The sequence below is a fragment of the Salvelinus sp. IW2-2015 genome, linkage group LG16 (genome assembly GCF_002910315.2).
Source record: "Salvelinus sp. IW2-2015 linkage group LG16, ASM291031v2, whole genome shotgun sequence".
Classification (NCBI taxonomy): domain Eukaryota; kingdom Metazoa; phylum Chordata; class Actinopteri; order Salmoniformes; family Salmonidae; genus Salvelinus; species Salvelinus sp. IW2-2015.
This window is the reverse complement of record NC_036856.1, coordinates 7949086-7966487: the sequence shown is the minus strand read 5'-3', so window position 1 is coordinate 7966487 and position 17402 is coordinate 7949086. Positions and strand designations below refer to the sequence as shown.

General features: G+C 45.6%; 1 protein-coding gene across 5 annotated transcripts; it reads right to left on the bottom strand.

Annotated features, from left to right (window-relative positions):
- Positions 1-277: 277 nt before the first annotated feature.
- LOC111976020 (SCL-interrupting locus protein homolog) lies at positions 278-15187 on the bottom strand. Of its 5 annotated transcripts, none has more exons than XM_024004730.2 (17): positions 14747-15186; positions 14354-14439; positions 14114-14221; positions 13731-13846; positions 13341-13528; positions 11106-11362; positions 10910-10993; positions 10601-10687; positions 8661-8817; positions 7953-8062; positions 7558-7678; positions 5311-6294; positions 5077-5206; positions 4029-4266; positions 3452-3608; positions 2835-3154; positions 278-1652 (listed from the first exon to the last, which is right to left on the bottom strand). In XM_024004730.2, exons 2-17 carry the CDS (start codon positions 14362-14364, stop codon positions 965-967), a joined length of 3756 nt encoding a protein of 1251 aa, XP_023860498.1. In that variant the 5' UTR covers positions 14365-14439; positions 14747-15186; the 3' UTR covers positions 278-964. The 5 variants fall into 5 exon arrangements, with proteins under 5 accessions (XP_023860498.1, XP_023860499.1, XP_023860500.1 ...); XM_024004731.2 differs by having other exon boundaries at positions 14781-15186; XM_024004732.2 differs by having other exon boundaries at positions 14994-15186.
- Positions 15188-17402: the final 2215 nt, after the last annotated feature.

The following is a 17402-nucleotide window of genomic DNA, read 5'->3' as shown; positions in this document are numbered from 1 at the left end:
GTCTTTATCCAGGAGCCCAGCTCTAGCACAGATTTGCAACATTTCACAATTGAAGTCACTAGTATTTGTCTGTTTATTCTAGATATGCCTGTTGTGTGACATGGCAGATATTTTGACGAGCGGTGAGGTTAACAGTGGGAAGTCTATGTCAGAGGGGTGTGAAATTACTTCAGGGATAGAAGGCTGGGTTGGGACTATAGAGGGCTAACTAAATAGAACACTAAAATGGAAATTCACAAAAGAAAACCATCTGTAGAAAAAGTACAAACTTATATGAATCAGGTACATATTTATTGAGTCAATTTTAAATAGAAAGTTCAAGTTGAGACACTTGAAATAATGCTTGAGGCATTTCATGTACAAACACACAAGAAAAACAATATAGCATGAAGGAAACTTAAGATATTTACAACATAAAAAAAAGTAAAAGTAAAATTTGGCGTGAATGTTTCACCATGTAATCAGACAAAAAACAACATTGACTATAAATATGTACACATCAATTACCAGGAGATTGAGTATAGTGGTTATCAATAAACAGCCAAAACGTAAATTGAATAGCTTTTACAATGGTTCAAACAATTGGCATCCATTGCATGTTGAAAATCAAAAGCACTTTAAATTAAAATTGATAAAATGACCTGGCTGCCACCATTGAAGAGCTAAATCATGACACTACACCCAAGTGGTAGTAGAAGAAAGACAAGAATTTTGCTCATAAGACAAAGAGCACTGTCGTGATTTGCTAACAGTCTCTGTACATCAGTGGTCACAAACAAATGTATACATTACAATGAGCACCATGAAGAGGCATTAAAAAAAACTAAATGTGTAAACAAAAATGTATGGAAGCGTTTAAAAACCTCTTACTAAGGAAACAAGCAAACTGACAAATCCCAATGGATTTCGACAATACATTTCATTTGTCATTTTGAGTTCCCTTTACATTAGTTGCCGTGGTCCTTTAGAAGAGTTTCGGCAGTTGGCGAAGTCTACTTAGGTCCAAGAAATTTCCCATCGATCCTTCTGGTTGAGGACACTCCCTCTGCATTTCTCCTAAAGATGGCCGCCAATTGGCGCCATTCTCCTTCTCCAAACTGTGTTTGGCGCCGCGGGCCAAAAGCTGCATTTTAGGACGCAAGTCTCTGAGTAGCTGGCTTTGAGAGTCTGCATGCAGCGCCTGGGGGTTGACAGGGTCGGAGTGGGGCAACTCGTTGGTGATGTTTTTCAGAACCCTCACTCTTTGCCCTTCTTGTTCCTGTTGAACATGGAACTGTACAGTGTATCCTATCTCCGATAGCTCCTCCTCACTCCCGCTCCCCTCCTCTATCAGCCCGTACCTCTTCATGTACTTGCGGGTAGCAAAGGACATGTTGCTCGGAGACAGAATACTGCTCAGTCCCATGGCGCTCTTCTCCGTTGGGGGCTTCTCTGAGAGCAGTGTGCAGGGGCTGAGCCTGGGAAGGGCCTTGGGGGGCTGCTGCCCTCCCCCTACAGAGAGCCTGGAGAGTTGCTGGTCGCTCAGGTATCGGAGGGCAATGGCGTTGGCCTCCAGGCTGAGATCCACGCTGCCGCCCCACATGCTGGTCCCCGTCGACTCTGGGAGGGTCAGTCTGCTGATGACCGCCTCTGGGTTGATGCCGGCCAGGGTACTGGGGAGAAGGAAACGGGAGCTGCATTTAAAATCAAAGTTACAGGAACACCTTCTGCATAAGGTAATGATGTCGAACTTACATGAGAATCAGCCACTGTAGTAGCCCCTATTGTAATGTTAGAATGGCTGTAACCATAATCAAGGATGGGAAAAGTACCCAATTGTCATACTTGAGTAAAAGTAAAAGATACCTTAATGGAAAATGACAAGTAAAAGTGAAAGTCACCCAGTAAAATACTACTTGAGTAAAAGTTGAAGTATTTAGTTGTAAATATACTTAAGTATCAAAAGTAAAATGGAATTGCTAAAATATCATTATCAAAAGTAAAAGATTTCAAGTTCCTTTTATTAGGCAAACCAGATGGCACCATTCTCTTGTTTTTTTAAATTTTATTTACAGAAAGCCAAGAGCACACCAACACTCAGACATAATTTACAAACGAAGCATGTGTTTAGTGAGCCGCCAGATTAGAGGCAGGGATAACCAGGGATTTTCTCTTGATAATTGGACCGTTTTCCTGTCCTGCCAAGCATTCAAAATGTAACGAGTACTTTTGGGTGTCAGGGAAAATGTATGGCGTAAAAATAAATTATTTTCTTTAGGAATGCAAACTGGACAGTTTTATCTCAATCTTCATTCAAAGACTCAATCATGGACACTCTTACTTACAGTTGTGGCTGCTTTGTGTGATGTATTGTTGTCTCCACCGTCTTTCCCTTTGTGCTGTTGTCTGTGCCCAATAATGTTTGTACCATGTTGTGCTGCTGCCATGTGTTGCTACCATGCTGTGTTGTCATATTCTGCTGCCTTGCCATCTTAGGTCTCTCTTTAGGTAGTGTTGTGGAGTCTCTTGTCGTGTCCTATATTTTTTTTCATTTTTAATCCCAGCCCCTGTTCCCGCAGGAGGCCTTTTGGTAGGTCGTCATTGTAAATAAGAATGTTCTGAACTGGCCTAGTTAAATAAAATAAATAGTGAAGTACATATACACCAAAAAACTACTTAAGTCGTACTTTAAAGTATTTTTACACCACTGATAATAACAGGTCCATTTTCGGTGACTGAAACTTCCTTCCCAGTCCTACTGCTAGGTGCTACTATTGTTATACCATAAGACTGCTACATCTATGACCTATGTGCAAAGATAGTCAAGTAAACCTGAAACGTCAAGGCAAACACACCTGGCACTCTCTACAGAGCTGCGCCTGGTCTTGCCCCCGGGGTCAGCAGAGTCCAGGTCCACGTTGACCCCTAGCTGCTGCAGCTGGCGCAGCGTGGCGTGGAGCACCTGGTCCCTTCCTTTTGGCTGCTCCTCTCCTTTGGGCTCCGGCCTCCGGGAGTTGACGGGAACAGGGCTAGGGGACGACTGCTGGGACTGACAGTGGGACACTTGTCTAGGGGACAAGCTGTGGCTCTCTTGCCGTGGGTACGAGGTCCTTTGGTCTTCTTCCTCATCGACCTCCTCGTTCACTGATCCCTGGAGGCGGCTGTTCACTTGGCCCTGTGGAAGGATGAAGAATGTCAGATCTTGATTGGTAAAAGCGCTTTTCATACGTTTAGTTCCAAGCGACAGATAGTCAAAAAGGGATCTCACAGGACGGAGGCTGGCCACATAACATGTTGGATTAAGCGTTTCACTGCAATACTAGATTCTGTTGAAACATTCCCCCAAAATAAAGCATACCAGAATGAAAGACGGTGCAAATACAAACACATAGACTAATCACTTGGAGCCGTGCTCATAAGTGTTTTTCTGTTGACATACATGGAGAAAGTGCCTATAAAAGATGACTCTTACCAGTAGATCCTGATAAAACCGCTGATCATCCTCCATCGCCCTGGGCTCCTCACTCTTGGTGCCGTCTCTCTGTGGAGACTGGGACTGGTAGTACATGCTGGCACTCTCCCCCAACACTGGACTCTGGAAAGAACAGTCTCCAAATGCTGACTGAGTCCTGCAGGAAATGCACAAAAAACACACGCGGTTCATACTACGGTAAAGATAAATTCACTGAAATGGCCACGAGGTGGCACCAGTGTTCAGATGGTGAGCCGTCACAGTTGGTGAGATCACACGTCTGATGCCAGTTGTGAGTGCTCACCCTATCGTGGATATTTTCACATCACCCATGTTCTCATGGCTGGGTTTCAGATTGAAACTTTCTCTATTCCTTTCAATCATTAAAGCCTCATTCTTGTGAAATGAAGGGAGTAAAATGGTGTCAACTCCCCTTTCAGAGTTCTTGGTGGTGAACTACGACCATTACTTTCTTGCATTCTTCCAGTCAATTCAAATCGAGGGCTGGGCCAATGTAAAAAAAAATCTTTATTTTTTTTAAGCGCTCAGTTTGAAATGCAGCCAACCGTTTGCTTACCTCTGGTGCGTTGACTGGTTGGCTGGTGAGCCTGGCACCCGTCCCTCCCTGACCCCGCTCTCTTCTTCCGAGCCACCTATGTGCCTGCGGTGGGTAAGGTTGGCATTGCCAGAGCTCCGACTACAGGAGGCCCTGCTGCCATCAGGAGCGCCAGGCCCTCTGTGCCACTCTGGCTGTGGGCGCTCCTCGTCATCGCGAGCGGGGGCATCGACTGGGACGCCCCAGAACAGACTGGCACCTGCAGAGGGAAGAGATGAAGTTAGTTGACTAAGGGTGCGTTCGTAAATTCACTCTGGCTATCTAGTCCAATTTCAGAGCACTCTCGTCTGAGTGTGCCAGAGGGCAGAAAAATGAATTTACGAACGCGCAACACCTGCTGAAAATTACCGGGGTCAGTAATATAAACGTAAAAAAATTGCCGTAATTCAATTGTTGCCAGCAGCACAGTTAGTCACTAACTCTCTAGATAACCAGCTCTGCTAGGGCAAGACAAATGGTCAGAGGGAGTTTCTCTCATTTGTGGCTGGAAGTAGCTAGCCAACTTTAGCCAGTTAGCTTGGGTGCTTGACTGCCGTTGTGAGGAACACTCGGATCAACCCTACTCCTCGGCCAGAGCGTCCAGTGGGTGCTCCGAACAAAACACAATTTTTGAACGGACAATCTGACAACGCTCTGAATTTACGAACGCCCAGAACGCACTCTGGCACACAAGAGTGAATTTACGAACACACCCTATATGGTATAGTAAACAACAACAAAAAACTCCAAGACAGTTACACAACAAAAGAGTAATCATAGGTGTATTGATACTGGTTAGTCCGAATTCACTTTTTCAATTCAGGAGACTTGGAGAGAAAAGAAAAGGCCATGTTCTCAGTAGATCTCAAATGAACCATAAGTGAGAAATACGATTTTCAGTGTTTCTGGAGACTAGAGCGTCACACTGTCTCGCAAAAACGAGTGACAGGCGTAGTATTGGATCAAAATGCAGTGATAGACAAACTATGACTATCCACCATGTATAAGCAGTGATGAATGACTCCAGTACCTGTGCCTACAGCGATGCTAACACTTCTCTTGGTCTGTTGTCCAGGGGAGGTCTGTGTCTGGATGACTGCCTGCTCAGTGGATGGAGATGAGCTCCCTCTTTTCCCTTGGGCCTCAAGTAGCTTCTGGATCTGAAACAGGGTAAGAAAGGTTGAGAACCCCTGTTCTAAAGCTTTAAGATTGTGTCATTTGATACATTGTCTGATATCCACAATGACACCGTGGAGAACCTGACCTGGGCCTGCAGTAACTTGAGCTGCCGGTCTTGGTCCACCAGGATTCTATAGGCGTCAGAGGCTAGGAGGTTCACAGGCCCGTCCAGGGGAGAGAGAGAGGGGGTTGCCTGGGCCTGGCAACACTGGTTCTGACAGGCGGGGGCTAGCGGCTCCAAGCGGCCCCTGGGAGAGCAGGGCCCCTGAGGGGGGAAGTGGTGTGTGGTGGGGGGGCCCCCGGTGAGGCACGCTGGGCTGTAGTGAAGGTTTGTTTGGTGAGAGGTGAGGGGGTTACTATCAGAGTTAGAGCAGAAGTGCCCACCCGGGGTCCCTGAGGCCCCCTGCCAGTGGTTGGGGTGGTACAAGGGAGTATGGTCATGTTGTTGGAAGGAGCAGCACCCGCAAGGCTGGTTCAAGTTGGGGTTGGGGGTGCTGTGGAAGTGCTTGGGATGGACTGGGGGCTGTTGGTGAGTGGGCATGAGGGCTGGGGTTGGGGGGGGACCAGGGCTGTGCCTGGGGATGGGTTGTGGAGAGTTTCCAACGGGGGAGGCCCCTCTGTAAGAGGGGCGACCTGGGGTTTGGTGGAACTGCCTGGCCTGATGGACTGATCCGTTAGGAGAGGAGTCAGTCTTTGGAGAGGAGGAGGATGAAGTAGAGGCAGATGCCGTCTTCCCGAACTGCGGAGGGGCTGATTTCCTGCTGGAGGAGGGGGGCCAGAGCGGTGGTGGCTGCTGCCCAGGGGTGCGGGAAGCTCTTCTGCTGCCTTTGCCCTGGGAAGCCATGGCAGGGGTCAGGGGCCTTCTAATGGCAGGGGGGCCCCCGAGGATGGTGGGACCCTGGCCTGGGGGTCTGGCAGCCCAGGGGTGGAGCTGGTGGGAGGGAGGGGCACTTCCTCTGTGCTGCAGAGCTGGGAGGGGAAGATGAGGGCGACCAATGGTTTTTCCATCCAGGAAACTGCCGTCCATCACTAGAGAGAGCTCCGGCACAGAGGGGTGGACCTGCTTGGTCTGAAACAAAAAGGAATAAAATTTACAACAAACCCTAAAGTATAAATAGACTACCGTAATTTCCGGACTACAAGCCGCTACTTTTCCCCACGCTTTGAACCTCGCGGCTTATACAGTGACGCGGCTAATTTATGGATTTTTCCCGCTTTCACAAGATTCATGCCGCCAAAAAACTGAGCACCGTCACATAATGTGACGTAAATCGAGCGCGTTCAAACTTCATCATTCTGATTACGGTAGTKATTTTGTCACCCTCATCATGGCAAAGACACGGAGAAATGCATATGATGCAGCTTTCAAGTTGAAGGCGATCGATCTGGCTGTTGGAAAAGGAAATAGAGCTGCMMCACGGGAGCTTGGCCTTAATGAGTCGATGATAAGACGTTGGAAACAGCAGCGTGAGGAACTGACTCAGTGCAAAAAGACAACAAAAGCTTTCAGAGGGAAGAAAAGCAGATGGCCCGAACTAGAAAATGAGCTTGAAGACTGATTCCTGGGGGCACAACAAAGTATTTGCAGCCACTCGACATCAGTGTAAATCGTGCATTTAAGGTGGCGCTCCGTGTTCAGTGGGAGGCTTGGATGACAAGTGGGGAGAAATCCTTCACTAAAACGGGCCGCATGCGAAGAGCAACTTATGGTCAAGTCTGCCAGTGGGTCCTGACAGCGTGGAGCATTGTCAAAAAATCCACTATCATCAACGGGTTTCGAAAGGCTGGACTGCTGCGTGTTGAAGAGGGCAGCATGAGCTCAGCGGGGAATTTGCCTCCGGATGAAAGTGACGAGAGCGACAATGAAAACGATCCAACATCGGATGAAGCAATTCTGAGGCTATTCAACTCCGACACCGAAGGAGATGACTTCAGTGGTTTCAGTGCACAGGAGGAGGAAGATAGTGACCAATGACTTTCTTGGTAGGCTACTGTTTACTGCTATTTTTTTTAAATTGTTACAAGCCGTGTTTCGTTTAAAGGCTGTGTAAAGTTCATTTGTTTCAATGTACCGGTAGGTACCGGTAGGCACCTGCGGCTTAGACATGTGCGGCTTATTTATGTACAAAATACATATATATTTTTTTTAATTCAGTGGGTGCGGCTTATATTCAGGTGCGCTTAATAGTCCAGAATTACGGTATGTGCTTCAAATGACAAATAGAGCAACCTCCTCTGGTTACAGCATAGATACAGCATTCCAAAGAGAGGGAAAGAAAGAAGAAAAAAAGGAAGGAGACCGAAAGGAGACAGAGACACCGAGAGAACTGACCTGCTGGGTGAGAGGGTGTGGGTTTGGGGAGGGCCTGGGGGAGAGGTCCTCATCCTCCACTCCAGAGTCATGGTCGCTGATTGACAGCCTGTCCTGCGGAGAGGCTGCCACTGACGCAGGGCTGAGGGAGAGAAGAGGACAGACACCGTCAAACACTGGTGTGCCCATTGTCTAATGACGTCTAATCTACCACACAGCAATTCCTGTGAAGTCATAAAATCCTGTTAGAGGATCGTTCTCATGAGTTTAGTTAGTATTTAATAACAAATTACTAATGATTGTCACCCAACACAGACAAAAAGCCACCACACAGACAGACAGCATTGAGTCCCAATCCACTGCTCCAGTCGAGGTAATATTGTTACAGCAGATGCTTGAGAGAAGAGCTTTTATACCTTGTTAAGGAGACACGGGACACCAGTTCCCTGAAGAACTCAGCCTCACGGTTCTGGGTCTCGGCACTGAGCTCAAACTTCAGAGTACGGCCCTCGGACACCTCTACATTCTGCACAGACAAGGAACAAAAGAAAATCAAGTCTAATTTTGACGTGGATTATCCACCATGTATAAATTATGTAACCGCCATCCTTAACACCTGCCAGCTTAACTCGCAAGCCAGCTGCACCAACGTGTCAGAGGAAACATCGTTCAACTGGCGACAGTCTGCAGGCACCCGGTCCGCCACAAGGAGACGCTAGGGCGCGATGAGCCAAATAAAGCCCCCCCTGGCCAAACCCTCCCCTAACACGTACGATGGTGGGCCAATTGTGCGCCTCCTATGGGAGTTCCAGCCACGGCCGGTTGTGGCACAGCCCGGGAATGAACCCGGGTCTGTAGTAACGCTTCTAGCATTGTGATGCAGTGCCTTAGACCGCTGCGCCAATCAGGAAGCCCATAAATTACTATTGTTGTAATAGTGGGTAAAGGCCACAAGAGGGCTGTTCATACTACTAAGCTGAGCCAAAACAAGCTGAACTGCACCAACCTCCTTATGCATCGACAATAGTTGTTGGAACCATGTTGGTAAGCTCAATGTGAAAGGGAAATGGCCGAGCATGGTTCAGGTTGGAACGATAGAGTGAGTCAGGCATAAGTGTGCCTACCTTGTAGAGAGTGAGTGACTCGGTGCTGGTGAGCAGTTGAAAGGTCATGTCCTGCTGCTGCCCACTGCAAGGCTGAACCTGGTAGAACTCTGGCTCCCTGTGGGTCAGTGAGTACAGCACCACAAGGAACGCACCGCCCTCAGACATCACCCTGGAACTCAACAATAAATCAGGGGTGTGTTCATTAAAACATTTTGAAGAGAGAAGGTAGCCCAACTGAACCAATAAGAAAACTGATTGACGTATTCCATTGAAGTGCAACGGTGTGAAAATGTAACATTGCAGATAGAAATCTCATGAAGAGCTGTCTGACAAATCCCTATTCTACACATGTACAGTGCATTCGGGAAGTATTCAGACCTCGACTTTCTCCACATTTTGTTACGTTACAGCCCTATTCTAAAATGGATTACATTGATGAGGGGGGGGGACAATATTCACACACAATACCCCATATCAACAAAGCAAAAGCAAGTTTAGACATTTTTGCAAATATATTGAAACACAGATATATCACATTTACATAAGTATTCAGACCCTTTACATAGTACTTTATTGAAGCCCCTTTGGCAGAGATTACAGCCTTGAGTATGACACTATAAGCTTGGCACCCTTGTATTTGGGGAGTTTCTCCCATTCTTCTTTGCAGATCCTCTCAAGCTGTTCGGTTGGATGGGGAGCATTGCTGCACAGCTGTTTTCAGGTCTCTCCAGAGATGTTTGATCGGGTTCAAGTCCGAGCTCTGGCTGGCCCATTCACGGACATTCAGAGACTTGTCCCAAAGCCACTCCTGCGTGGTCTTGGCTGTGTACTTAGGGTCGTTGTCCTGTTGGAAAGTTTACCTTCACCCCAGTCAGGACCTGAGCGCTCTAGAGCAGGTTTTCATCAAGGATCTTTCTGTACTTTGCTCCGTTCATCTCTCCCCTCAATCCTGACTAGTCACCCAGTCCCTGCCGCTGAAAAACATCTTCACCGCATGATGCCGCCGCCGCCACCACCATGCTTCACCATAGGGATGGTGTCAGGTTTCCTCCAGCTGTGACGCTTGGCAATCAGGCCAAAGAGATCAATCTTGGTTTCATCAGACCAGAGAATCTGGTTTCTCTCAGTCAGAGTAATTTAGGTGCCTTTTGGCAAACTCCAAGCGGGCTGTCATGTGCCTTTCACTGAGGAGTGGCTTCCGTCTGGACACTACCATAAAGGCCTGATTGGTAGAGTGCTGCAGAGATGGGTGTCCTTCTGGAAGGTTCTCCCATCTCAACAGAGGAACTCTGGAGCTCTTTCAGAGTGACCATAAGGTTCTTGTTCAACTCCCTGACCAAGGCCCTTCTCTCCTGATTGCTCAATTTTGCCGGGCAGCCAGCTCTAGGAAGAGTCTTGTGCCTCGACATAATCCTGTCTCGGAGCTCTACGGACAATTCCTTCGATAAGGTATCCATTAGTTATTTGTAATAAATTAGCAAAAAACTCTAAAAACCTGTTTTCGCTTTGTCATTATGGGGTATTGTGTGTAGATTGATGAGTGAAGAAAATGATATAATCCATTTTAGAATAAGGCTGTAATGTAACAAAATGTGGAAAATGTCAAGGGGTCTGAATACCTTCATGAATAAGCACCGATGAACTAAAAATAAATATTTCATGATTTGGAAAAAAACATCTTAAGCATAGAAACCATAACAACTCAAACATTTGTAATAATTTAAACATTTGAAATAAGTTAAGGCTTATTCATGAACGTTATAACAAAGTGCCTAGCCTGCAGGCCCACATCAGTTGTGCTTCAACAAACTTGTGTGTTCGTTGCTGTATGTATGGGATAACAACCATAAAACAGTTGGCTACAGCACAGAGTATGGAGCCAGGCTACCTTCAGGTAAGTGAGAAATGACAGTCAAAGTGCTATTTGCAATATGTGAACAGATGGGCATCACACTCACTTGTCATGGAGGGAGGAGCTGAACAGGTACCTCAGACACCACGCCCACACCTGGGGGTTGTAGATGTGGGTGACCCCACTCAACCATCTGCCACAGACAACACCACAAGCACATCAACCAAACTGTACACTACTGCTAATGAGGTGGCACACACACGCCCCCCAACAGCTTGACTACTATAAGGAAGGATAAATCCTTTTGTGGATCAGATTATCTCCAATGAATGGAGGCCCCCCCCCCCCCCCCGCCCATCCAAAATAATAACATATGTTGGCCGAAAAATGTTATGTCAATGGAGGGCATTCTCACACTCCGACCAGTGGAAGAGTGTAGGCCTTCGGGTCAGACTCCAGTAGTAGCAGCAGTTTCCGGGTTTGATCCATGGTCAGAAAGCTGGAAAAAAATGTAGACCAGAGGCATTAATTAATTAATAACACAGCGATAAAATAAATGATTGGCATGACTTGTTTATAATGTTATTCCATGTTATGGCCTTAATCCTTACCCTTGTTTGCGGCTGGCACTGCTGTGTAGCGGCTGGGTGAGGCTGGCCGGGCTGCTCAGGTTCCTGGCCAAGGCGGTGGGGATGATGGGCACGGGCCGGACAGGCACAGCGTCCAGCGTGTTGCCGGGGGCTGCGGCGGCCCAGCGCAGGGAGAAGCCCAGGCTGTCACCTTGCTGGAAGCAGCTGAGGTGGGCTCGTAGGGCCAGCAGCTTAGACAGGTCCAGGGACTCCCGGCTGCTGCAGCAGTGCTGGAGCATCTGAACAGGTAGGGTGGGAGGGAGGATGGCGACATGGTTTAGGGCTGTTTAAGTTGGGCACATTCCATGGTCGCAGTTCCAGGGCACTGGATTAATGGTTTCCCCTGGTGGCACTAACTTTTTCAGTTCTATTGGTGGCACCAGCCCATGATTTGGTCGCATAAAAAAATATATATATTTGGCAGCACCATGGAATAGGAAAATGAGTAGTGATCTTATAAAGTCATACACAATGCTTTATTAAAAGTGTAATAGATTACTGAGATGGTATTCAATAAATAAGTTATGACTTCTAACATGTCCAAACAGGAAGGCACGATTCAAGATATTGATATGCAACCAAATTCATGTCAATTACGCTAATATTGTTGTAATTTACTGTCAAAATAGGGCTACAGAATATTATTTTTTGTTCATTAGAGGTGAATTTGCCTTCATCTTTATGTGCACTAATATTATATACAGGCCTAATTAAATTGGTGCCAATTCACCAGCTGCGGAAGTGGGACGTCAAAACACATTAGCTAGATCGCTAATTTTAAAGTGGGTCGTTCGAGCCCTGAATACTGATTGGCTGATATGAGCCATATATCACGGGTATGACGCAAAACTACTTGTTCTAATTACTAGGGCTGACCCCATTTAGTCAACTGCTCGATTGTTTGGTTGATAGGCTGTTGTTCGACAAAGACTTCTTTAGCCGAGCATATAGCCCCAAAAAAAAATCATGGCGTACAAGACACCGGTCTGATTCGCGCATGGGGATGGCACAGTCCATCACTAAAACATGTCCAACTGAAATTGTACATGGTTATACTACATAACACTAATCAAAATTAGATTATTTTATAACAGATGCACTTCCTCCCGCGTTGGATAGTGGTCGCTGTCCACATTTGTGAAACATCAGCACATTGTTGAATTGCCGCTGTTTCCTAGACCATGTTTCTATGTGCATAATAGCAAAGTTACCCAGCATATTGGTGTTGAGAACAATGTGGCAGAGGCAGCAGTGGAGTTAGGAGATGAGAAAACAGCCCCTGCCTTAATTGTCTAAGAATAGCAAGGAGAGGAAACCAACTTAAATACACTGAACAAAAATATAAAAACACAACATGTAAAGTGGTGGTCCCATGTTTCATGAGCTAAAATAAAAGATCCCAGAAATTGTCCATCTATTCCTCGTAGGGTAAGTTGAATACCCCTGCACTGGAGTATCTTTTCATTAGAATGGATCATCTGTAGAATAATGCACTTTACGGTTTAACCAAAGCATGGCTTTATCTGCCCCCCAAAAATGGTTGTTTTGATTGAGGTGACCAGGTAGAAAGTGCAGCTTGCACCAATTTGACCAATTAAAAGTTTAACTCACAGGCAAATCAAGCTAAACGTGACTAAATGGTCACAGTCTGGAGCCCTGGGTTCAGTAATTAGCAACACCTGTTGCTGACAGGTTGCAATAACTGCCAACTTAGGAGTAGAGGGAGTATGCTCCTTCTGTTATCCTGGCAACAGAAAAGGTGGGCCATCTCGTTAGGCAGTTAAGAGGGTGGGTTGAACTTAACGTACAGTTGGGACCAATGTAAATTCCAGTTAGAATAAACAGCATTAGGTAAGAAAATACGGAAAGTATTTTCGGCAGTGGTTAGAGCGTTGGGCCAGTAACCGAAAGGTTGCTAGATCGAATCCCCGAGCTGACAAGGTAAAAATATGTCGTTCTGCCCCTGAACAAGGCAGATAACCCACTGGTCCTAGGCTGTCATTGTAAATAAGAATTTGTTTTGAACTGACTTGCCTAGTTAAATAAGTGTTAAAAAAAACAAGTGTATGGTTATTGCTCGTATTCTGGTAAGCATAACCTTCATTTCATATCATCCTCATAAAACCTCCAACTTCATCATATTATTCATACAATACAGTGTTCTATGAGTGATTAGGACATTTACTTTCAGTGCAGACATGAGCATATTCATGTTACCTTAAAAGAGATGTGGAAGCCTTCTGCCGAGTGAACCATGGTGTCTGTAGCAGAGACCCCCTGGGTTTCCAGCACACAGGGCACCAGGACGTCCCCGGGCATCAGGGCAGTGGGCACCTTTCCAGAGGAGCCAGGCTGCCCCCGGCCCGGGTCGAACCGGTCAAGTGTTAAAGTCACACCTTCTTCATCTTGGAGAAAGAGTGGAGAGAACGGAGGTACAAGGGGCAGTTTAAATATAAAATAGTCAAACTTAAGAGTACTTACTTAGCAAGCATATCCAATCAATCATTATCATGAGTATAAAATAATTATTTTCCATCTAAAAACCTGTTTGCTCTTTAACTACAATTATTTTTCAATATTTGTCATGAAAAAATGAATACTTCTCACCAGAATCCACAGCAATAGTCCCCAGCAAGTAACAGCTGAACTCAGGCTTGTTACTCTGTCGAGCATGGCGGTGGGCCAAGCGAAGAGTTTTCTCCACAAGAAGTAGCCGGGGATTTCTGTTCAATAGAAAACAGGTTTTCAAGCAGTGAAGGCAGAACATGACCAAATAACAATCACAGGTTGTGTTTCAATAGTCTCCCTTGTTTCCTTTCAACTGAACTGATTGGAGAGAATTAAGCAGATGAAAGCAAGCCCGACATATTGCTTACACCGGCCAAGATTTCTCAAATCAGTACAGACGATGGGCTGGAGATGAGAAAGCCACTGTGTACTACTGTGCTGCATTTTAAGTAGTCACTGTCAAAAAGAACCCAGTAGACTACCTGTAATAGGAGAGGTGGAGGCTAACCACATCCCCATTAGGTGTGGGGTCCCATAGGGCCACTTTGGATTTGGGGAAGGTGAGGGCAGCAAGCGCATTCTCTGGTGACCTGTGGCATGGTTAACAATGTCAAATACTGTCAGACAAACTTCCAAGTGCGAATTGTTATTGTATTGGAATTATTAGGAAATAAATGAGAAATGTACCAGGTTTGATATATGCAAAGGAAACATGTACATACCTTGTTGCCATCTTCAGATTATCTGGTTTGTAAACATTGTCCAAGACGTGAGAAGGCAAGCCTTTCAAATTCACCTGAACACTCTTCTGTGGACAGGAAAGGCGTTGTTCTGTCAACAAGAACTGGCTATGACTTTGAGGCAAACACTTTGACATCGTTATGTCAAGGCCAAACACCGGATAAAATCTAAATGTGTGTGCATGACACCATGCACCTTTTCAAGCAATTAACTGACACAAAGACTAGCGTTACTAGCTGGCAACGTAACATTAGCTAGCTACTGCAGCTAGCTAGTTAAAGGACTTTAGCCACCTGGCAAGTTTAGAAAATGGCATAGCTAACGTTACTGTAACTACCTAGCTAACGTTAGCGTTCGCTCAAACACCCCGTTACCTATGTCAGTCCAATTTGTGACCATAGCACATACAGTAATATTGTTCACCAAACGTAGCCAGTTAACTAACTAGCTATCTTATGGGTTCGCGTGCCACCGAGTCGTGATGGCTGGCTGAAATGTTCGGAGAACTGTCTTCAAACCGCTGTCCTCAACTAAGACTTCCTCGGCAACAACATCAAAGCAGTCATATCCGCGGTATATCCACACTTTCTCGGTCTTGTTTCGTTAATAGTTTTACTTCACCTGGCAGCAACGTAGCGTCGCATCGAATTAATCACTTTCCGCATTGCTAGCTAAACGTTCCTTGCGATAAGTCAAATGTAATTGATTATGGCGCTGTTTCCAGGTTCCAATGGCGGGGCATAAAATCCAGCCAATAGAATGCTCCGTTTCATGGCTGCCATGGCTCCTATCAGAGGAGCTGACAATATCACCCGCTCAGCCCATCCAGTCCTTTTATCGTAATGGCGATGCAGTACACGAGCCTTGTTGAGGTTGCAAAGAATATGAAATAGCGATAATGCTATGCTACACTGTACATCAAGTTTTGCAACGATGAGCTACGTTTTGATACTGATAACCATTTGAATTAAACAAAAACAAAAACACAAGGGGGCGCAATTTTACCAGATTATACAGTAATAAATACAGGCATTTTCCTATGCCACAGACATCCCATCTTTATTGACAGAAGCACAGCAGGCAAACAAAATTACTATGCCACATCAAAACAACCACAAACATCAGTATCATTTTCAAACCTAATCTTTCATGATACTTTTAATTTGTAGATATTACAAGTCACAGAAGGGCTTTTCCAACATGACCACCATTCACAGATGCACAGTGATGCTCCATTCCGCTTGAAGGCTTGTCATGATGATATTCAGAAAAGAGTAATGTAATATTGACTTTGCACTAGAGCTTGGTCTGACAGAACTTAGGCTGTTACAGAACTGGTCGTAAGTAAAATCCTGCTCCCCTGTACACCCAAACATCAGCTGAGATCAGCAAGGGGTTGGACATGACATCACCACACATTTGACTCAGTAGAACTCATTTTGACCCTGATAGAAATAATCTCTAGTCCGTCCATGCCTCATTCACTCATGCTGGCTGAGACCAATGGGTTCCAGGTTGAAGTGATTGCAACAGCGTCTAGCCAATGGCTGGCCGTCATGGATTCATTTTGCCCCAATCCATTTCAGTTCAGAGGAGATTAACAATCCAAACCAATTGTTGATATGCAGAGAGAGACTGTGTGACAGAGAGCGGGGGACAGAAAGGAGTACTGTGAGGAATGTCACATATGAAGATGATTGAGGTACCCCATTCTGTTTAGTGAGATATTGGGGAATTTAGACAGTCATGGAGCCTGAGGATTTGAACCTGCATCTCATCAGGGAAATCAGCGCACTGAAGAAATGCATAAAGAGGTAACTTCTCACTTTTTCACATTATTAACTGGGATGTATTTTATGTTTCACTTTGATATTTTACTCTAGCATTTGGCCTAAATTGCTCAGTGAGTATAAAGAGTATAGTTGATGATTGTTGGGATCCAGAACACCTGTTGTCATCAATGTGTAATGAAAAAGTAAGGATTTGAGAGGTCAGGTTTGGAACAATGTGAGGGGATCCTAGATCTGTGCTCAGGGTCAATGACTTCTTCAGTCTTGATGAAAAGCTCAGATATCAGAGGCATCCTCGACTGTCTACTCCCATAGTCATTTTAAGGCTGTCAGATGCATACAGTTATGTCTGGCTAGCAAGGCTTTTAATATAATCTCTGCAAGGCACTGCAATTCTGCTTTTCCTTGAAACCCCCACAATCTGAAAAGCAGTGTTTCAACATTAAAGCTTCAGACACTGTCGACTACTTTTTCTCTGGCTAAACTAGACTATTGCTCCAGCCCACTGGCAGAAATGAGCTCATAGTCTTGCGTTACTCAGAGAACCCTGTCAACTGAGGAAATACAGGCATAAACTGTTGCTTTAAAAAAATACTTAGATAGTTGCCATTACACTACCAGTCCGGTACTCAGACTGACAGTGTGTAAACAAACACCAGACACATATGTTGGCTTTATCCCAAGGTGGAGATTCGTCTTTGGGCCATACTTACAGTACTTATGAGGCATAGACATAGTCCTGGGCCAATTCATGGTGGTCCTAGATGTGTATGTTACAAATGGGAGTTACAGCACAATGGAGGTCTTGTTCAAAAGGAGGAAGGGGTGGATTGAGCAAATCACATTTCAGGTCTGAAAATAGGGTAATTTTTTGGGGGGGAAGGAGAGACATTTTTCATAAGGTTGTGAGTTTGTGATACATTCCTCAGTTTCCGAGCTTGACTTTCTCAGGTCTGGGTACTTGGATCTAGCTTGGCTGACGCGACCCACTTGACCACTCAGCGAGGGCAGAGCTGTGACTCACTGATCTGGATAGGAGGTTGTTTGTTAATGCGATATTCGATTAGAAATTGAGCAGACTCATTGATTGGTTCTCTCAAATGTTTTTTTCCCCCTGGGGGGGTTGACACTTCTTGTTGTTTTGATTTGAAAATCCAACAGTTGTAATGGATGTGTGTGGATGTGTGTGGATGTGCCTGTGAGTGTTTGAGCAGTGGAGGCTGCTGAGGGGAGGACAGCT

Excerpts from the sequence above, each read along its gene's own strand:
- LOC111976020 (XM_024004728.2), bottom strand. The coding sequence starts at position 14,508 with ATGTCAAAGTGTTTGCCTCAAAGTCATAGCCAGTTCTTGTTGACAGAA. Across the intron at positions 13,529-13,730 it reads GACTATTGCTGTGGATTCTG|ATGAAGAAGGTGTGACTTTA; the intron begins GTGAGAAGTATT and ends TCTTTCTCCAAG. Across the intron at positions 4,267-5,076 it reads TAGCATCGCTGTAGGCACAG|GTGCCAGTCTGTTCTGGGGC; the intron begins GTACTGGAGTCA and ends TTCCCTCTGCAG.